Genomic DNA, 23,514 nt, shown 5'->3' with positions numbered 1-23,514 from the left:
ATCACTTTCTGTACATCTCTTTTGATATTCTTACAGAGATTATAGTGTTTACTATTTTAGTTCACGATATTTGTGATTCTTATTAAATGTCATTTGAGATAGGCAAAGAGCTCAGTGTGTGGACAAACTGTGTTTAATTCAAGTTTGATTCAAGTTTATGATAAAAGTTGACAACTGTGTCTTATTTAATGACGCCTGATTATAGACTACATCAAACTTTTTTTACACAGACACACACTGACATGCATATTTATTCTGCCAATTACTTATCTGAAAGGCCCTCTACAGCCCTCTACAGCAGACGCAGCATCAGAAGAAGTAGAAACCAAGCTTCTCAATGCAAACTGCATTAAATAGAGAGACTTTTTTTGTTGGAGAATTGTTATGGTCATGTGCACGATATGATAGAAATGTGATTTTGGGGTACTTGTACTTTATTGAAGTATTTTAATTTTATGCTACTTTACTTCTACTCTACGAAGCCAATATTGTTCTTTGTACTCCACCTAATTTATTATTATGGTATTAGCCAACACATGATTTAAATAAACTAATACATAAACTATGATATGTAATTAAATGTTAATAACTAAGTAATTAAATCATCTCCACCTTTACCAGCAGTGATGAATACATCACTAATAATAATCCAGTAAATGAATATACATGATTCTAAAATGGCACATTACGCACTATAAGTTATTTTACCTTTGGTATTTTAAGTATAACTTGGTGGTGATACTTCTGTACCTCTACTCAAGTAAGATTTTGTATGCAGGACTTTTACTTATACCGAAGTATTTTTACACTGTGGTACTTGAGTGAGTACTTCTTCCACCTCTGGTTTATGGGTGATTAGACCCCACTGTGATATCATAGGTCTTAAAGGGCGGGTGCAGCTCCCCCTCTCAGGGTCTACACACTGCTGGTGACATTCATGGGAGAAAGGGGATGCTGGAGATCTGGATTTGGTGAGGAGAGGACTTCTAGAGCTGGACCGATGCGCTAGATGTGATGGCAGGAGGTGGATGGAGGTCAGTGATTAGCTGTTGGAGACAAAATATTGGTTAACTAAAAGAGTGGAAGCCCATAATCAGCTTGTCAGATGTAGCTGAGGAGTGACGGAGAGTTGAGAATGTATGAACGTAAAGGTAGTGTTCCTGATTGAATTCAAGATAAGCTTCATTACTACAATCCATGGGCAGTGCCATATGCTTAACTTGGTCCTAAGCCTATTTCAAGACTCTGTGGCTTCAAGCCGTCCTCCCCCGGTTTGACATGCTTCGGCTAAAGAAGAAGCCACAAAACAGCGAGAACACAGTGTTCCCAGTGGAACTTCTTTAAAGACCAAAATGGAAATAAACTCTCGGGCTTCGTTGAGTTTCATCAATTCTGACAACTATTAATTTGATGCCACCAGGTGAGCCATAAACCGTACATATATTTATTAATACATAAGATTATATAGCTTAAAGACGCTTTACATAACATCAGAACAAAAATATCAAAAGTCCTATTCAAAGTGTGTAGTAAAATGGGGGGAGGGGTGTAATGTCACATTATGTATTTAAAAAATATATTTGATTAATAACTAAATCCATTTCAATTCCCCAGTTTACCACTGGTACTGAACATATGTTTAATTCTCAACATTTCATTATTACATTTTCCATCTTCCCACCCTTCATGCAATTGTACAGAAATGTAAGTTGTCCAGGCTTGTAAAAAATGCTGCATTCTGATATAAATGCTTTTATCAACAAAATATATGCATGTATTATGTGTAATTTTGTACTGTAAAAATGACACACAGCGTCAACAACATTCTCACAGTAGGCTTGTGTGTAATAAAGGACACATGCTTTACATTTACTACACACCAAAGCTGTTTTCCAGCATTTAAAAGTGCTCCAAATGTTGGTGTGTTTTCCACACTCTTCATAAAGCACTCTCAAGGATAGAATAGAGCAGGGGTGTCCAAACTGCAGCCCGGGGGGCAACAGCGGCCCGTGGTCCATTTTGAATCGGGCCTCAGCAAATTCTCAGTCTAATGGAATATGGCCCACACATGAAACTTGTGCTTGTATTATATTGTACTTTTACTTCTTAAATATGTAAACAAATATCACAGTAGTATTAATGTGTTAATAAGCCCACTTTTCAAATTCAGTCAATTAAAGCTGAAAACATTTAACAAATCTTACTGGATAAAAATAAAAAGCCTAATAACTTATAGGCCTATGCAAAACCAGCTTGAAATATACCCTTCATATTTCCCCTTCTTAAAAGCAATCTGAGGATCCTATTTAAAGGGATGAGCTGCAACAGTTTGTAACAAAATTAATGAAACCCTATGGAGAGTTCTGATGTACACTGTGTTTTCTTAAAGCATATATCAAGCATCATGTACCTACATTTGTTTGCTTTTGCTAACTTATAACAGAATTTATGAGGCTATATACCTCACCTCTAGTGAGGGGCCCAGCCCTTCGTATAATTTTCTGTATGTGACCCTCAATGAAAAATGTTTGAACACCCCTGGAATAGAGGATTTAAACCAAATGCGTAACCGTCCTAGTGTCAGGAGCAGAGGGCAGCGACTGGCTCCTGGCAGCCCATCTGTGGAGGAGCTCTGGTGCTTCCTGGTGGGAGGACGGGCTTGTTTCGTTATCACTGGTGCTTATCTGACTCCAAAACACATACACTGCTGCAGGGCACTGTGGTTAAGCCTCCGTTTTTACTGTTTTGAGTTGTGCGTATTTACATTAAACGAGTAGTCCCGAGGGCTCAGATTATGACTGAGTCATTTTTTCAGATAAATATTAAAATATATACTTCATTGATCCCAATTTGGGATTTTTCTTGTCACAGTAGCATAGCTAAGACCTTGCACATGAATTAGAAGTAATAATAGCAATACAAATACAAATAAAGAATACTATAAATATATACTGTACATATCAGCAGTAGAAAATAAACAAACAAACAGTCAATATATACATAAAAATAATGAAGGATATAAATATATAGAGTATACTGTTGTTGAATACACAATAAAAAATATACAATAAACATAATATAGAGGCCGTATACATTATGCTCGTTCAGCCTATCAAACTCACAAAATGTAAACATCAAATTCGATATACTTAAATTTAAATATTATTTATTTCTATTTTCTATTGACACATATGGGTTGTAAATACTGCCAGTATAGGAAGGAGTAGCCTACTCAGAAAAGTGTAAATGTAAAAGTATAAATACTACTAAAAAACAGTTGAAAATTCTAAAATACTCCTACAAGTAAAAGAACTGAATCAAAAATGTACAAAAGTTTTATCAACAAAATGTATTTAGAGTATCAAAAATAATCTCTCCCTTTTCACAGTACAGAATAGTATCATGGTTTTGTCTTTCTAAGTCATGTTGTTTCATTGTAATGTATTGGTTTGTCAAGGTTGAGACATTGTTTGTTACTTTTTATAATACATGGTATATACGTAGACTGCCGTTCACAAAGCAGCCAGTAGGCTTACTATGAGAGTTATGTAATAACAGTAGGCCTACAATATTTGCCTCCAAAATGTAGTGGGGAAAAAAATGATATGTAGAACAAAAGGAAAAATACCGAAGTGAAGTACAAGTTTTTACTTATAAATGACAATACTTGAGCACCAGTGACGTTAAATTGGTAAGTACAAGCTTTCCTGCAATATACAAAGCCATTCAAACTAGCTGCACCTTTACCAGCTCTGAGAACACTTTAATGATCAATAATTATAAAACATATCAGAGATATTATTCTGAAATGGACCAATCAAACAATGACTACTTTTACTGTCGCTACTTTAAGTACATTTAGATGAGAGTACTTTCTACTTTCACTGGAGGAACATTTAGAATGCAGGACTTTTACTGTAACAGAGTATTCCTACACTCTGGTACTTCTACTATTACTCAAGTACAAGATCTGAGTACTTTTCTCCTCTGTTTTGAGTAAATATACTTTGTCCCATCCCACCGCGGGATAGCCTACAGAGCACGGTCCCAGCAGCTGGGCAGTGTGGGCGGAAGTGCCGCCTGGCAGGCGGAGCTCAGGGAAAACAGCCGTATCGACAGAATGCTGACTCCGCCCTCCGCCGAGTGGGAGCTCATCAGGTCCCTGAACACATCACCCGTACCTGAGCAGAAAGACAAACGCAGCACATTAATGACTGTAATTCAACTCTTTTCTGGATTCTTGGATGGGTTTTCATGCAGTGGATATCTGTTGAATGGAGTTTGGAATTCTGGAGCCACTTTTTTCAGGCTAAACCCAGCGTTACGCTACTTTATTTTGCACGGATTTACCGTTAAATCGCTTTTATATTAAGTGAATGTGTAGTTTGGAAGGACCAGATAGCCTCAGTATCTATTTTTTTTAAACACCTGAAAACATGGAATATTTGAACGTTTTGAATTGGAATTGGGAGTCTTCGAAGTGCATGGCCATGTAACCCAAAGGTAGGATGTACCCTGGATTATATTTTTAATCTAGGATCTTTGAGACTGTATGATATGACCATAATGGCATATGGAAACATAAACACTAGCGCAGCTTTAGTAACTATTTTCCCATCAAAGTGCATTAAGAGTGCGTGTTTTCACAGGGAGACAGATGGGTAATGTTAGGATAAGTATCTTAGTCACGACGCAAAAGGGACGGATCAACCCAAACTATAAACCCAGACTGGAGGCTGCATTCACATGCTTTACTGATGGCTGCATTCACATCTGAACATTTAGTGTGAACTAGAAATGAAAATGTGTTGTGGGAGGACTATTGCCTCAATGTATTTGAAGTAAAGCAAGTTGTATTTGTCACGCCAGCCCACAGCCTTGATCACATCAAATCAAAATGTATTTATAGAGCCCAGTATCACAAAACACGTTTGTCAGTGGATTTTACAGATTAACAAACATGAATGACAGTGCTAAGAGATAAATACAATTACAGGAAAATAATGAAAAGACAAGATTGATTGTACAATAAAAACTAATTGAAATAAGATATAACAAAAGACAATACAAATAAAATAAAACAAAATAAAATACCATAAAGTGTAGGACCCAGGAGAACAGACATAAGGAATAATCTGAAACTAGCTCTAACTAAGGAAGGTCTTCAGCTCACTCTGTGTTTCTCTGGATCAGCATCATATTCTAAGAAGCTCCATTACCTTAAGCTGATAGATCCAAATATTTATTTCCATGTAAACAGCAGCTGATCCGGAACAAACGATGAAATCACAAAAACACGCTCTCACAGATACAAGACAGTAATAATTGAATGCATACTACACTGAGACCAAAGTGAGCAATGAGACGTGCTTATATCATTGTTTACATGTCAAATATCCTTTTTTATATTATTAACAATCAAATCCATTCTCCAGTTCATCACCAGTACTGCGTGAAAATATGTATACTCCTCCACAATCCCTTTATTACATGTTAAATCGTCTAACCATTCATAAAAGGAGAGTATAGACATTGAAATTGTCCATCAGCAATGTTTTATTCTTATTTAAAAACTAATCTTGTCAATATACATATGAATTGCTATATCTGTAACTAACAATGCTTACAATAGTGAGACCCTAAAGTTAAAGAGCGTAGTGTGCAGAACGTTGAGCATTAATACATCCACTTCGATATTACACGCATGGTGTGTGTACATAGATGACAGAAGGTAAAATAAAGCATTGATTACACTAAGTACTCCGGCTGTGCTTTGCATTGTTTTTGTAGGTTAACTGAATGACATTGGATGATTCTGCATCTGTTTGACTCACATTTAAATTTAGAAAATAAATCCTCTTTTTGTGACTTCGCTTGAGCAGTTTCCCTGTCATAATTCAAATAAGGAGAATTCATTTGAGCTGTTTATAACTTCTGCATTCCTGCTTAGGAAATCTGTGCTCTCTGCAACTCCATTCAGTGTTTTCTCAAGCTCTTCTGGCTGCAGCTTCAAAATGACTTCACTATGAAATAATGTGATAGCTTTTACATCTAGAGGCTGCCATCCAGGCTGATCCCTCCCAGCATGCAGGAAGCAGACAGGAGTCACATAGAGTTAAACAGAGGCTCTGGATGTTCAGTCTGTCTGGAGTGAGCACATCTATACATCTGTGGATAAAGCATGATTCGGAAGTCTGTCATTAGTTTAAGCATTGTACAAACTCTAACAGCAGAAGCTTTTTCCAAGAGGAGAACATCAAGGTTCTTTTTTTACACATGAAAAAACAAATACAACAAAATCCCATGTTCAGTAATGCATGCTGAAATATTGATGTGTTCATTTAGAAATAATGACAAACTTAGCATTTAGCTTACAGATGTAACATTGTCGATTAAAAGGAACATGGAGACATTAGATGTTATAGGCACAGTTTATTATACACATCAATAAGACATTTGTTTGCTGTTCTAGCCTTTATCAATATTAAACATGGTTTCACTCTATATTTCAAGTTAATCAATTTACACCTCGATAGTAAGTACTATTTCTTCTTAAGTGAAATCCACCTTTTTGAAAAGTTTTTGATCACTTACCCTGGCTTCCATTCAAAATCATTTCACCATCATTTCCACTGACAGCTGATAAATTGAATAAATTTCTCTTTGTGTTTATGTTGATTGATCAAGGCCTCCAAAGTCGCTCTACGTTTGCTGTTGATAAGCGGATTCAAATAATTGATGAATACCACATCAACACCTTTCAGCCTTTGCACTCCTGAGAGTGTTTGCCCAGTAAAGTTGTGTAACTTGTCACCCATCCAGGAGGACACAGTTTGGCTGGCTGGTCAGTCTCGCTCGGGCTTTGGGTCTCTACCAAATCCTGAGAAGTCTCTGTCTCTTTAGCTGCTAAATGTTCCACTGTGTTCCCCAGCTCCTCTCCCTCTGTGTCTGTCAGCTGGGCTGTTCCTTCAAGAAGAGCAGGTGAAAGTTTAGGAGAGTAGAGTTAGCTGAAAACTCTGAAAGTCTGGCTTTGTCAAACACTAGTCATACTCTTTGCATTCAATATTTATATTCAGAGGTGGTAGAAGTACTCAGATCTTGTACTTGAGTAAGGTAGAAGTACTCAGATCTTGTACTTGAGTAAAAGTAGAAGTACTCAGATCTTGTACTTGAGTAAAAGTAGAAGTACTTCGGAGTGTAGGAATACTCTGTCACAGAAAATGTTCCTCCGGTAAAAGTAGAAAGTACTCTCATCTAAATGTACTTAAAGTAGCGACAGTAAAAGTAGTCATTGTTTGATTGGTCCATTTCAGAATAATATCTCTGATATGTTTTATAATTATTGATCATTAAAGTGTTCTCAGAGCTGGTAAAGGTGCAGCTAGTTTGAATGGCTTTGTATACTGCAGGGTAGCTGCTGGATTTACTCCAGGTGAACTAAAGTCTGATTTAAGGGCTGATTATATTTACCATCATTAATCCAGATCTGTAAAGTAACTAAAGGGATTAAATAAATGTAGTGGAGTAAAAGTACACCATTTACATCAACGTAGCATACAATGGAAGTATCTTTTTAGTACAGTTATTTAGTAAATGTATGCTACTTATTACTTCTCACCACTGTTTATATAAAGATACTGTATATTGATCTGTTTCGTCCTGTATAGAAATCTAGGCACAGGACCAAGACAGCTCTGTGTGTGTGTGTGTGTGTGTGTGTGTGTGTGTGTGTGTGTGTGTGTGTGTGTGTGTGTGTGTGTGTGTGTGTGTGTGTGTGTGTGTGTGTGTGTGTGTGTGTGTGTCTGTGTCTGTGTCTGTGTCTGTGTGTCTGTCTGTCTGTCTGTCTGTCTGTCTGTCTGTCTGTCTGTCTGTCTGTCTGTCTGTCTGTCTGTCTGTGTCTGTCTGTCTGTCTGTCTGTCTGTGGGGAGAGACAGAATGAATGAAAAGAGAGGGAGCAGAGTTGTCATATTAAACATGGGCTGCAGGTTGGGTTCTGCTGTCAGGACCGGGCTGGCCTAGAGGATTGTATTTGGGTTAAGTATTGGCTTAAAGGATTTATTTTCTTTGTCATGTCTGTAATTTAGGTGTCCAAAAACATAGAAACTGGTTTGGCTTGCTGTGCTCCTTCCTCCTGTCGGTACTAGTCACTAGGATATGCATTCTAAAGTTAATCTGAGGATAATATGAGGCCTCCACTGTCTGAAATATGGATTTGTGACTATTGTTTAAAGATAGCTTTGAGAAAATTTGAACCAATCTTTGGTCTGTCAGGCTTAGAGGGAGGGACATGGGTTGTTTCCAGCTAACCGTCAGAATGCAAGTTCCTACAGGTACAGTGCTTTCAGGTCAGTCATGTCTGAGCAAAGGATCCAATCCACATAAAAATTAGTATACAAACTCCTCTGGCAAGCAGATACATTACATTATGCATTATTTAACATGAATTCATAAGCAATAATATCAGCTAGTTTGGAGCATTCTGTTGTGTCAATGGATGAACCGATGTGGGAACCGATTCATAAAAATGTACGGATGTATGTTTCTCTTCAAGATGTTATGAGAGCGACATATCGAGCGCTTAATGCTGCAAACAGAGCTGATTATTTCTCCAATAACGATTTCTCCGATCCCACATCGGAATATAAACATGCCTTATAAACTGCATGTGGCTTATCTTTCTACAACATGGTGTAAAGTCCCACACAAATTCTCTGTCATTTTCATTTGTTGACAAACCACCAGTCAGTGCATCTTTGCTTTCTCACCACATGTCCACCCAATGGTTCTTCTATGAATCAGCAGCTGGGTATGCCAGCTTTTTGGATTGGCGAAATTGATGCAACATAACAGATAAACATTGTAAACTGCCCTCTTGAAATGTCGTCTTATTGGCTGTAGGGTTGTTGGCTGTCAACCAGGCCAATATTGGTCATTACCAATGATCCAGTTGATGAAATGGTGCATCCCTAGCTTCAACATGTATGGATCCTTTTAGGATGGGTATTCATCAGGGATCTGCATTTTTGACTTAAGCTTCGATAGAGGTACAGATTATGTAATCAGTCTCCCCAACATACATTTCTGTGTTTGTTTCCAGTAATTCTGTAGCTTTCCTGAATGTTAATACACATAGATGTGCCCCTAAGGGATACAAATTGAAGTGAAGACAGCATGGCTTAAGGTGAAACTGTTTTAAATTGATCTTGATTCAACTTTGATTAAACTCCTGGGCTGTATGACTGTAAGGAGACAAACAGGAGGGCCTGCAGGGAGAAGAGGGAAACACCTGGAGATTCTGGTTTTGAAATGATACTGTCTGTCTGACACACATACTAACACATTCACAGCGCTCTGCACGGCGCTCTGCACAGCACTCACATACTGCTGACAGCAGCTCACCTCGACCTGAAACAATAAATATATCTAATCCCTGACACGTTCCAGTTCCCCCGTCCAGCCTCAGAGCTCTGAATCAGTTTCAACCCAAACAAACCATGTCCTATTGTACGGGGTTTTAAAAGTGTTAACAGTTTTGTTTAAAGAGAAAATAGAAAATGCTGATTAATAACTATAAATCAACTGGACTTTAAACAAGCTCTCTTGGGGAGAGAATGTGCCTAACCATAACACTAACACTTACAGTACTTGGACCTGCAGCCAGTTGTGCTTTTATAATTTACCTTTATAACGTTTTGTTTTGTCTGATCATGTCCACTACTTTTGCTTCAGTTTCTTTCAGTCTGATCAGATTCAGTCTGATTGTCCTTGTCCTGATTATCAATTTCAGATCTAGTCAAAATTGATGATTCTGTCACTGTCTATGTAAAGCTGCAGTCGTGCACCACAGATGACTCATTGTAGGGACAAACTGCATAGAATAAACACTCATCATCATGTAGTTTGCTTTGAAATGGTATCATGGTCATGGCAGGATGAGGGCCTGCCTACGGTTCTGCATAATTTTGATATCCTATGTTCATCTAATCAAGATTAGTTAGTAGTGACTGGTTGGGCCAACAGCCCTTGGAATCTGTAACATAACTGGCTTCACCTTTTTGAAAAATAAATAACAAGGTTTTATCCCTTCACTTTTTGACATAATAGGGGGCACCATCTTTTAGTAAGAAGAATTTCTATTGTAATCTATGCTAAATTGTTGGTTTTCAAGAACTTAAGGATGGTAAAATTGGGGCACATACAACTAGAATGTGTTTGGACCACATTGTTTAGACCCTAAATCTGGTGTTTTTTATACAGAATGCCATGTTGAATTTGTGTGTAATGACATTAAGGAAGCACTTTAAAATGTCTTAATTATCAGATGAATATCTACCTGTTTTCTGCTGCTTGTCTGGGGCCCGGTCCTGGTCCCAGTAGGCTTAGAAAGGTAGTCTAAATTTCCCGCCCCACAGCAATGTTTTCAAGGTCTTTCTGGTGATAAAGTATAAAATCATTCCATTGTGTTTTTGGTCAACCCTGGGGTTCTCTTTCAAATTAAACATGCCCCCAAAAATAAATAACGGATGGCGCCTAGGAGGCATCATGACCCAATACATGAACCACCTTAACTGGCTTCTTTTGACACAAAGCATGTCTGTTGTCATTACCCCTATCTCTATAAACTGAACCTAGCCATCCATGAATAAAACTAATCTGGTTTTATCAGTAGTTTTATTCTGTTGCTTGCCAAAGATCATGACCATAGCTGAAGGTCAGTATGGACTACTAGAAAGTTTGGCCTTTGTGCTCAACTCAGTCTATAAAACAACTGTCCAATGCCATTACGGCTGACACTGCATCAAACCGCTTGACAATCTCACAATCCATTTCACACTAAATAGTGAACAAGACCCCAAGACAATTGGACTCATTTACTCCTTTATATACATATACATACATATATATATCTATATATTATACATATCTGCCATACATATCTGTTTATAGTACACATATCTATATATTGTACATATCTGCCATATCCATCTGTTATACGTAATATATGCATCTGTCCATACCTCCTCATTCAACAGTGTAAAGTATTTAAATACTCTCAATGTATTCCACATATGTATATATTTCACATCCTCAAATCTTTATTGTTGTTATTGTAAATATTCTTCTCTCTTTTTGCACTATTTTATTTATCTTATTTGCACCATGTATGTTGAGTTGTTGGAGGAGCATGGGATATAAGATTTTCATTGCCAACATATACGTTGTATATGCTGTGCATATGACCAATAAAGCCTTGAAACTTGGCACCCTTCCACTGAGGAGCTTACCTGTGGCAGGAATATGGGTGAGTCTTCCAATCGGCTTCCTCCACAGAGAATATGTTGGTAGGGCTCAGGAGTCTTCAGCGTGACAGTATCCCCAGCAAGACCCTGCTTTCTCTTCTTAACAGTTGGCCAAAACTTCTTGAGGTTAATTGCAATTCCTTCTCCATAAGCTCGCTGAATATTTCCCACACCTGGGTTTCTGCTTGTTCACACAAACCCCTCAGCAATGGCAGGGTGGCATTTATTGGAGAATTGGACATATTTGCTAAATACCACAGAGGTGCCCATCTACCACTCACATTTACTTAATGGGTAGTAAGGTAGCCTCAGTCTTCTATCTTTTTACTTGAAAGCTTACACTATAAGATTAAAAAAAGATCATCTGAATCAGTCTTAATTCAAATATTACAGCAAAACCTGGAATGATACCTAAATATTCTTCATGAGACAACTCTGTTTGGGTGTATTTAAAATGCTTTGCAACATGTTTTGAAAGTCAGTGTCACCAGCTGATTGAAGTGTCTGGACCCAATAATGCGGCTTCCTGTATTCTGTAACAATGTGACATTTTTGGATGTACGGAAATGCGGCTTTTTCTAATCCTTGGCCATATGGCGCCTTGGAGAAGAGCTGGGCAGAGGGGGAGGGGTGATGAGACATGTAGGTCAGCCTGAAACACGGAACAATAAGTAGGGAACTAATCCGTGCTGTCAAAGTAGAGAAATTGATTTACCTAAAGCACCATTTCTAGTTGCCGCATTTTGAGAAACATGGTGAGAGTTTGAAGTCCAAGGATGGTGGTCTCTGCATTAGTGAATATAAGGAGGTGCAGTATCGTGTCGCTCCTAATGTAGGGACTATTGCAAGGGACAACATACTGTACGTCTTACAGAGAATATTAGTCATGGGAGGGAAATCCGACTTGTTACTGTGATAACTTCACATAGTTATCAAAAACTTGATTATAATCTATACAGTATCTTTGTGTCTGATGTGTTGAAATGCTACTTAATAGTTCGTATTACATCTTACCTAAAGCAACATTCCTATACAAGCGTCCCTTCCTGTAATTACATTTTCAGTCCCCCCACATTCAATTCCATGCAATGTTAAAGCATCTAAAGAGAAACGCATGGCTGTATTTCTAATGTTTATCCCAGTAAACCATTCCTTTCTACCTACCTCCTTAAGAAAGCTTGCACATCATTTCTGTTCTTTAACAGGTTGTACTCCCAGTCTGGAGAACTTTTTAAATGTGAGACCACAGGTGACATACGCAAATTTATATTTTTTACAACCTAAGATTTTTGAAATGTTCTATAAACCAGTGGTAACTTGGCTTCAGACCTGAGCAATGTGAATACTACTGTGACTAGTTTTGATTCAATTTAACATTGTGCTTTGTTAATCAATCTGACCCAGACCTTTAATACCGATCATAACCTGTTGTTAAAGTGCCTTACAGGTTTGACAACACTAATCTGGTTGGCTGATTCAGAAAGGACATACATCACCGAGCTCAGTGTTTCAAACTTCTTATAATAGGAAAAACATTATGTGAAGGTTCAAAGACTCGTTCCCCTTTATCTTTATTACTCATCTGGGCTCGTGCATTAACGTTTATCAATTACACGTCTATGTCATTATTTTATATGCAAATGAAGACGCAATTTAGCATGCACTTCATACACTGCTGCACTATTTTAAGTACAAAGAGCCCTCAACACCTTAAAATTGATTTTAATAAAATCATCATCTAAATCATTTAGTGCTAATTAGGTAGATAAGATATACATTATCAAACTGTTTCTTTACTGGCCAAATATTTTTAAAGTACCATTTTTTTCTACTTTCTTCCTTACTACATTTCTGAGGCAAATATAGCACTTATTACCCCACTACATGTATTTAACGCAGTAAAAAAACAATTAGCCCTTTACTTTTTTCTTATAACATGTGATTTGCTTACACCGCCAATCTAAAAAAAATACAGCCCAGTATTTAAAAAAAAAACTAAAATTGACTTCACATTGACAAACTACAACATTACGTTAGTGATAGATATTATATAAAAATATAATAATGTGAGAAGAGCTATTGATTAATTAAGTAACTCAAAATACTTAACCACAATTTTGAATTCAGGGCTTTCACTTGTAATGGAGTTTTTCAAGTATTTCACTACTACTTTTACTCAAGTAAAGGCTCTGAGTACTTCTTCCACCTCTGGGGTTTGAACTTGCTGGCTGTCTGTGCAGAGTGTCTCTGGGGGCTCCGTCCTTCTCCCACAGTCAAAAGACATGCACATTAAGACAACTATTAATCCAATGAATGTAGGAGTCTCCGTTGTTTCCGTCCTGTGGTTGCCAGGTGACCCGTCCTGGGTGTACCCCGCATTATGCTTAATGTCAGTTGGGATTGTCTCCAGCCCCCCCGCGACCCTGTAAAGTATAAGCGGTTTCAGATGGATAACTCTTATCAGGGATTTGAAGGGACAGTGGACGTGTCCTGCTGTAACTCTGTATCAAATAGACTGTAGTCTTTAATTCTGTTACAAGTGAGCAGAGATTATGTGCAGAGGGGGGAAGGGCTCCATTTAGAGGGATTTAGGTCGTTACTGGTAATGTTATGTTAATACGATTGTTATTTAAATATGTGTGTCAACAGTTGAACTGATTCTGCTTCTGCGTGTCTGTCTAAAGATTACAATTTAAAGCCTGTAGGAAATGGCCTCATTTACACACATTCTGTGATTTTAAATATGTCATATCTTGACAGAAGTCTATTTAATCAGAATAAGACTTCCTTTATTCATCCACCAAAGGGGAAATTAACGTGACAGCAAAGTAGGGAGGAGTGGGGTAAGTTGAGCCAGGGGGTAAGTTGACACCTTTTATCTAGGGAACTGTGCACATTTGTTGTCATGTGACCATCAATTCAGGAAGTACCCATCCATTATATCTGGCTGTGATAGAGAGAAGCACATGGTGGTAAATGTGTTTTCTTCACAATAAACTATGTTCTGCTCCTCAAAGTACATTTCCAACATGTCAGGTATAATTACTAAGTGAAATGTATCCAGCTCTGGAAGTATGTATCAGACATGTTGGTTATTTAGCAAGGTGTAAACCATGTGACTAATCTTCTCTGGTTTTGCTATTTATAGGTTTGTGTTTGAGTAAAACGAAAACAATCATGTGATTCTATAAACTACTGACAGCAATTCTCCTTGTTGGAATTTTCAACAGACACTGGAATGGAATGGCTGCCATACATGTAGAGATTGAGATTCAAGACATTTTTGGAGTGGTCTCTTTATTTTTTCCTCAGCTGTAGATTGGTTCAATCATTTTAAGGCATGCCACCATCTTTACTGCCTTTAGTAAAGATGGTGGCATTAGTTTAATTCACAGTCAGTGTTTGGTAGTAGCTGGTCCCTATTCGGCACTTATTCAGTCAACAACTCTCAGCTCTGTGTCCTTGCTGCTTTACCCCCGTCCGTCCCGCAGTCAGGCGGCAACCCCCCCCCCGACAAAGGAGTCTGTACTGTAAATTGACCAATTTACTTTTTCAAGTTTAAACCTGAGCATAACTGAAAAGATATATCATCCTTTCTCTGCCACTTCCTGCTTGGTGTGTGCACTGTAGTGACACCTCGTCAACATTATCAATCATGTTGGAAGGGAATTGATGCCAGTAAAACAAACATGAAAGAGCCAGATCAGAATCAGAATGAACTCAACAGCCCTAAATAAATATGATGGTTAATGTAGCTGGTACACACACCTGAAATTCTCAATTAAGGGGACAAAATAATGAAATGTTGATGAAAAACATATTGCATGAACTTCCCACTACGCTATATATTTTAGTTAAGCCTATTTGTTTATTTTCACTGGAGCTCATATTGCATATCACAGATTCATTTTTCGCTGTCGCCTTCTTTTTTTTAGTAGTAGTAGAGGGTTGAGCTAAGTACTACTGAACACAATCACAAGGCATCCCTTCCCTTAAGTATACTCTGTTATTTCCAACCTAAAGGGGACCATGATTTACAAAATTATCTTCATTCTGTGTGGCAGAAGACTTAGAAATTGCAATATCAGTTTCAACCTGGGGTAGGGTAATTTGTCATAGCAGGGTCAGGGCATTGGCTTCACTCTCCAGACCTGATGTTGCCTTTTGATAGACAAACAAATATAGAGATCAACTGACGTTATCTTTTAGTTGATGGTTTACAATTTAAGATGTGGCTTGTGTGTGTGCTGCCATTGTTTTGTGGTGTCAGACAGCTGCTACTTCAAGTTGTTGGGTTAGATGGATTTGCCCCGAGTTTACAAATAGGCACTACTGTACTTCTTTTGAGTAGGAAATGTGAAATGTTGAGTTCTCTGAAAATCGAGTGCTATGTTAGGTACAAATAAGATTAGCAATAATGTAAAAAGCACAAGGAAAATATTGATGATTTTCCATATGAGGTGCCTTGGAAGAACTGTGCATGTTGAACCCATAAAAAGCTTTTACTCTTCCCTTCAGTCGTCTTCAATGTGATTCTAATTGACTTTTATGTGTCATCTTATCAATTTACCAGAAGCTGTATCTGCAGGAGGTTGTACTTTACCCCCACCTCAGACTCTTTCTTGTAAACCTGCACCTACTTTTCCAATTGTTGGTTCAGCTCAGGCCAGAACAGGGCAGTCCCAGTTTGCCTTCAGTTGCAGCGTACAGGAATGGGAGAGGCAGATGGTACCACAAAGCCCAACAGTTTATTTGAAGCCCAAGCTCTGCATAGTCATTAAAGTGTGGTCTGGTGGTAGCCTGCATTTTTGTCTATATCTGCCACAGATGTGGCTGCACTCTGTCTGTAGTTAAGTGTGCAGATGAAGGGTCAACCCAGATTCCTCACTTCTCATAGGAGCCCTTTGCTGTGAGTTGGGCCCCTGAAGACTCTGCTGTTTTAGTGTAATTTAGACCTTTTCACAACAAAGAACATCATCAGTTATTGAAGTTCATACGTTTATGTATGCCCATCATCCAAGCCTTGCTGGTTTAAATGTATTGCAGCATGGGAAAGTGGTGCAAGACCATGCCACTTTTTAGTTTTGGTGTATTTTATGATAATAGTATTACTACTATAAATAGTTAGATCAATCATAAAAAGGAAAAGTGGGTAGGCAAAGTAAACTCTAATCCAGTGCTAATACAATTTAGAAAAAAAAGCAAAACCAAGAAAGCAAGAGGCGTTCAGTCACATTCAAGTGTTGTTTTTAACTCATACTTAAAGTTCTGCAAAATATAAATTGTCACATATGTATGATAAGGGCGCCCTATTGTGCACACTTTAAGGTTCCTATTTTTAGGTAGTGTCTCTACAGTGAAATGTCTCCATGCTTTAATGTTCACAAAGATCTTTATGTTTCTCATACTGCCTGTGCTGCAGCACCTCTGTTCACCCTCTGTCTGAAACCAGAGCCCAGTCTGCTCTGATTGGTTAGCTTGCCGGCTCTGTTTTGATTGGTCAACCACTTAGACGTGTCCCAACCCTTAGCCTACCACGTACAATGTGATGGAGCACTAGCTAATGGAAGCATGAGTGTTACATAGTGATGTCACTATGTTACAGAAGTAAACCAAGTAGTCCAATGAAGGCGTTTCAGGTAGAGAGGAGGGGGAGTGTGTGGGAGAGAAACTCCCTCTGGAAGAAACACATGGATTTTAGCCTTTGCAGACCATTTACATGCACACAAATCTATAGACCACTCTACAGGAAAGGGACAACACCTAAAAGCATAATCTGGCCTCTTTTATATACTGGATTAATGGCTGACATACTGCATGTGAATCCTTAATTGCCATTATATTAGCTGTTATTTGATTATTTTACAACATCAAGTAGCCAACATCAAGTTGATTACAACAATTTATTCTTTATTTTTGAGTTCTTGTTTACAAAATACCAGTTTTGAATGTGCTTTACTAATTGAGGCCTTCATTTATCTGTTAGTAGGAGCACACACTTTATAACCCTTCATATATCACTGTCTTCAGTGAACCTGTTGATGGGAATGTTCTTCCTTATGATGATTGCTTTCTTCTATGTATCTGTCAGTTATTTTTCCTCAGACAATGCTCAGGCTGCAGAATGACACTCAAAAATGTTGAAGAATAAATAAACTGTCAGTAATTTTATGAACATACATGTATGTTGCACACACTAGATATGAACAACAAGATGGACATGGTTAATAAAAGATTTGCATTACTACACCTCAAATACCCGTACAATCACCATCTGTAGCTAACCATCCTGGTAGTGACATATCTATATATGTCAGTATGGTCAAATCTTTTGCATGATATATTTTTCTTTGAAATAAATAATAATCCTTTTGATTTAATGAGATTTTACATATATTTTATTGCTGAAAATCTGAAAACAGAATAGTTGCCTCTCTAATGAAACACTTACAAAATTGTCTTGTCTTGACTTTTATTTCCCAGCCTGCCGTATAATGCTGCACACATTATTATTTTTTGAACAATAACAATTCATGTGTTGAATAGGTGAAATAATCAGTGTACTTTATGACCAATAAATACTGCATATAAACATGTAATTTATAACTGCTGGAAAGTGCTGTAAAGCCTGACGATGCTTGAATTTGAATTAATAAGCTTGTAGGAACCCTGTAATATCTGCACTGACAAAACTGAAACGTTGACTTTAATTGAATGTATTATGTCAACAGATTTCACATAACTGTGTTAGGTTAGTTGAAAGCAATAATATTAAGTAAAGGATACAAATATAAGGTTCAACTTAATGTTATTGTTAAAGTCAGTTTCAGTTTTTTCAGTGTATAATGCACCATAGTACAATATTCATTATTTTTGTTTGTGAGAACACTACTATAAAATTGCCCTCAAAACAATCTCTATGACAACATGTTGCTGATCACAGACACAGATCTCCCTCTATTGTTATAAAAATGAGCAGCTCGAGTAATTTGCCCAAAGTGGTTAAACTGGCATGCAGCTGTTTGCCCCAGTTGTCTCGTGTCGTGGATGGAGACACCAGGAGAAGAATGGGTTTTACTTTTCAAGGAACTCTATAAACTGTTTTCAATATGCCTGGAAATAATGCTATAATCAGACAAACATCTTTGGTCAGTAAATCGAGCTCTGACTGTATGTACACCGGTCAGTACTCAACCATGCAGTTCCCATGGTATAAAAAAGACTTTGAATATGGATTATTCACTAACATTGTACATGGTAAACTCAAATACTAAATTAGAAAGACCAAAGATTGGCATGGTTACAAATAGAACAAAATGAAACATATTTTAATTCATATTTTTTGATAGTTTTGAACCTTTTTATCTGCTGTTATAATGTGACATGGTACTGTTTTCTCTTCAGGAAATGGCCTGATGCTGCAGACGCCACAGCAGACATGTCCTGCCAGTAATCCCATATTTTCCACCCTGGCTCATCTGGAAATCTGTGAGTAGAGTTAGTCCAGTTTCTCTGCAGCCCCCCCCCCTCCCTTTCATAGATGGATTTGGGGCTGTCAGCCCACACTGGCTCCTGTGCCGGCTCTCACTCTCTGAAGCATCGCAGTGTGAGCTGGTGAGGGACCCCCAGTAGGCCCAGGATGCCAGGATGCCCATCACTCAGGACAACGCCCTCAGCATCCTCCCACTGCTGGAGAACTGGCAGGGGGCTCAAAACACACGACCACAGCAGGACTGCAACCTGAACCAAGACAATTCTAGCTACAAGGTACTAATTTCTATATGGAATATCAAATACAACTTCACAAGTGCAGATTTCTGCCACTATTTTTGGGTTTGGGGAGTTACAGATTACATGTAACGGGGTTAACTGATCAGGATACAATAAATATATACATATTTTCCATTACAGTGACATTTAAAAATATAAATTGATCAGATTACTGTTACATAATTAAAAAAAATGGATTACTTGCAGGATTATGATGTATCAATTAAGATCTGATATACCTCTTCTGTGTGGCATACACTGTTGACCTGCTATCTCAACTAAAAAAGACATGTGGGTCTCTAAGGGTTTATAGTTGTGCTTTTATGAAAAACCTTCTACAACTACCTACAACCTTTTTGTGAGAGCAAGTCTGAATAAAGGCCCCATATCTAAGATCACTAAACCCTCTCCTAAATTTAGCTCAGGAGTGTAAACAGGAAGTGTCATTGTCCGTGTTATCTAATTTGGGAAAACGGACCCTGTAGACAAATGCTGTCTGAACCCAGGCACTGTGTCATGGGTGATGGGTGTGTGGTGGTCTGCAGGACAGTTACAGTCCACTTAAATCCAAATCAAGCTACCTGTGTCACATGGTCAGCAGGTGAGTGTGTTGACAAACTGTCTGGAATTAAGTTAAAGAGGCCTTATTCTGCTTTCTGGGGTTCTCCGTTCCCTGTAGTGTGTTTCATATACAAGGGCGGTGGTGGTGAAGTCTGTAGGGACCTGAAGGTAACCGGTTCAAGTCCCCAAAAGTGCTACCCAAGTGTCCCTGAGCAAGGCACCATTCCCTAAGCTGCTCCCCGGGCGCCGTACATATGGCAGTCCACTGCTCCTAACTGATGGGTCAAATGCAGCCTCCACCTCGGGGTTTGTTTCTTTCTTCTATAGGTTTTAGTGCATGTAAACGGTCTGCAAAGGCTAAAATCCCTGTGTTCCAGAGGGAGTTTCTCTCCCACACACTCCCACCCCACAAAACCCACATTTTTCCTACAGTTACAATACATTCCTCCCCCAAGTTGCTTTGCTCTGAACTAAAATCCTGACCCCAGGCAGCGCTACCGAATGTTAAACTGTCATTTTGTGTTAAATGACAGTTAAGTTGTCGAAGGCTTTTCATTCACTCATCGGTCCCTCCTCTTCATCCTGCAGGGGGACCAGGATTGCCAGAAGGGGGAGGGGGACAGTGTGTGCAGTAGCAGCAGTGTTAACAGTGTTAACGTGGAGGACATGCCCCTGTGCCTGGCTGCTATCCAGAAGCTGGTTGAGTACATTAAGTTCAACTTCATGGACGGTGACACAGCCCCAACCCCCAGCCCCTCCTCCTGCAGGGAGGGGTTGGACATCGAGGTCCGGGCTGTGACCTTCAGTAAAGAGGAGTTTGACAGTGCTGAGTTTGGCCTCAGCTTTGGAAACATCCCTATTTTTGGGGACCCTGATGGAAGAAAGAAAGGAGGCCCGAGGAGGAGGAGGGACCAGGGCCCCATCATGGATGTGGGCTGCATCTGGGTGACAGAGGTGAGGAAGAAGAGCCCAGCCGCCCGTTGTGGGGGGATAAAGCTGAGAGACGAACTGTTGTCATTGAACGGACAGCTGATGGTGGGAGTCGATGTCAGCGGAGCCAGGTGAGCCGACTGAAACCCAAACTGTAACCATGAACCAGACTGAAAAAACTGAAACATTTACTTTAATTAAATATATTATGTCAAAAAAGCGTCACAAACCTGTATCAGGTTTTGTGAAAAATACACTCATTGTTGAGTACAAAGAGTAAAAATACTAAAACTAGAACTTAGAAATCGACTAGACTTAACAAACGAAAGACATTTCAGTGTGTGTGGTCTGTCTTTGTCTTGTAGTTTAATGGAAACATATGCAAACGTTCTGTATGTATTTTAATTTGTATTGCACTAAATCACAGCGTAATAGCTCACCACAATGGAGGCTTGGTTCCTCGGCAGGTCTTCTCATTCCAGTAAGGGTGCCCTCTGGTTTCTCCAACAGGAGCAGAAACAGCTGACAGGTCGTTTTGTTAAATAAAAAATGGACTAAACTGAGACTTTGTAACTGGAAAACAAATTTAAAGGAATGCAGAGTGTATGCAAGTCATTTTTATTGGTTGTTATGAATGTTTTCTCACTGCTACTGTATGCTGGGAGCCTCAGATGCTGCTGCGGCTCTGCAGACAACCGGAGGAGATATCACTAATAATCCACATTCTAAAATACTGACTATGATTTATTTTAAAGGCAAGGCAGGTTTATTTATACAGCACTTTCAACACAAGGCAATTCCAAGTGCTTTACAAAAATGAAAGACATTAAGAGCATTAAGAAACACATAAACAAATGGCATTTAAAAACAGTTATTCAAAAGCAAAGAGAATAAAATGAAGATGAAACATGAATAACATATTTGGAGCATAATAACTGAACGCTGCTTCTCCATCTTTGGTTCTGACTCTGGGGACAGAAAGCAGACCCGTCCCAGAAGACCTGAGAGTTCTGGATGTTTATAATGTAGCAGGAGATCAGAAATGTATTTTGGGCCTAAACCATTCAATGCTTTATAAACCAGCAGCAGAACTTTGAAATCAATTCTCTGACAGACAGGAAGCCAGAGTAAAGACTTCAGAACTGGAGTGATGTGATCCACTCTCTCAGTGTAAATACTTCAGAACTGGAGTGATGTGATCCACTCTCTCAGTGTAAAGACTTCAGAACTGGAGTGATGTGTGATCCACTCTCTCAGTGTAAAGACTTCAGAACTGGACTGATGTGATGATCCACTCTCTCAGTGTAAAGACTTCAGAACTGGACTGATGTGATGATCCACTCTCTCAGTGTAAAGACTTCAGAACTGGACTGATGTGATCCACTCTCTCAGTGTAAAGACTTCAGAACTGGACTGATGTGATCCACTCTCTCAGTGTAAAGACTTCAGAACTAGACTGATGTGATCCACTCTCTCAGTGTAAAGACTTCAGAACTGGAGTGATGTGATCCACTCTCTCAGTGTAAAGACTTCAGAACTGGAGTGATGTGATCCACTCTCTCAGTGTAAAGACCTCAGAACTGGAGTGATGTGATCCACTCTCTCAGTGTAAAGACTTCAGAACTGGAGTGATGTGATCCACTCTCTCAGTGTAAAGACTTCAGAACTGGAGGGATGTGATCCATTCTCTCAGTGTAAAAACCTCAGAACTGGAGTGATGTGATCCACTCTCTCAGTGTAAAGACTTCAGAACTGGACTGATGTGATGATCCACTCTCTCAGTGTAAAGACTTCAGAACTGGAGTGATGTGATCCACTCTCTCAGTGTAAAGACTTCAGAACTGGAGGGATGTGATCCATTCTCTCAGTGTAAAGACTTCAGAACTGGAGTGATGTGATCCACTCTCTTAGTGTTAAAGCCTCTCACTCATGTAGAGACCTGACTGGCTGAAGAACAGTCCTTCATGCATCAATGTGCATTAGCTAAAGCCCCCAAGAGCCACTGCTGAGGTCCCCTTGAGCAAGGCACCGAACCCTGAAACTGCTCCCTGGCACCAGGTACCTGGCAGCCTCCCTGCTCTGCCACCTCTCCTGCATGTGTGGTTGTGTTGGTGCATGTATATCATCCCTGTGTGTGTAAACACAACAGAGTGGGGAAAGAAATTTCCCTGTAAGGGATGAATAAAGTATACCTTTCTTTGAAACCTGAGGGCAGCATCACAAGCTATGAGCTTGTATAAATAATGAAAGCAGCCAATAATTGGACTTGCTTCCAGCATTCCCTGAGCTACTGTGATGTAATGTTATGCTGCTCACTGTAAACACACAAAGGGAAGATGGCTGGTCACCTGGCTAAGGATATGGAGGTGTGCAGCTCTTCATCTAACAGCGCTGCGGTGTCACACTCAAACATATTTACAACTTTCGTAGATGTCTTTTACATGTTAATATTTTATAATTAAAGTCAGTTGAGTGGTTTTAATTTAAAGCTGCAGCAGTAAGAAGTATCAGTTTGCATTATCAGAAACTCAATACTGCATTTGTTCCTGCATATTTATAATACAAATATATAGAAATGACAATATTTCCAACATTGGGCCATAGGATCGATTCACATGGAGTCACAGCATTCAGCAGAAGATAGGGACTTATATTTTTATATACTTATATGTATTGTAATTACTCTAAAGCCTCTTACCACCCTGTATCCTTTTTTGTTGTGTTAAGACAAACCCAATATTATTGACATTATGCATTTTGTCCATAGCGCAGAAACGTCTAAAATTGTTAAGATATGGGAGAGAGTAGTTGATGTCATGTAGACGTCCTGTCTCCCCATTTTGGACAACAAAAATAATTCACACTGTCAAATGTTAAGCAGTATGAAACGTGAACAGAATGCCAGGCCAGATCACTGTGAGGATGATCTGATCGTAGATTTAATGACAGCATT

At 38.8% G+C, this 23,514-nt stretch overlaps 1 protein-coding gene across 1 annotated transcript in view; it reads left to right on the top strand.

Moving 5' to 3' along the window:
* Positions 1-4,150: 4,150 nt before the first annotated feature.
* The window catches only part of pdzd2 (PDZ domain containing 2), a 54,161-nt gene continuing 34,797 nt past the window's right edge, over positions 4,151-23,514 (top strand). The window contains 3 exon segments of the mRNA XM_063898134.1: positions 4,151-4,503; positions 18,705-19,067; positions 20,220-20,692. Of these exon segments, the coding sequence (XP_063754204.1) occupies positions 18,948-19,067; positions 20,220-20,692 (593 nt within the window). The 5' untranslated portion in view covers positions 4,151-4,503; positions 18,705-18,947.

This window comes from Eleginops maclovinus, chromosome 12 (assembly GCF_036324505.1).
Source record: "Eleginops maclovinus isolate JMC-PN-2008 ecotype Puerto Natales chromosome 12, JC_Emac_rtc_rv5, whole genome shotgun sequence".
NCBI lineage: Eukaryota > Metazoa > Chordata > Actinopteri > Perciformes > Eleginopidae > Eleginops > Eleginops maclovinus.
Note: the sequence above shows the minus strand (reverse complement) of the source record. Positions and strands in the feature narration are given on the sequence as shown.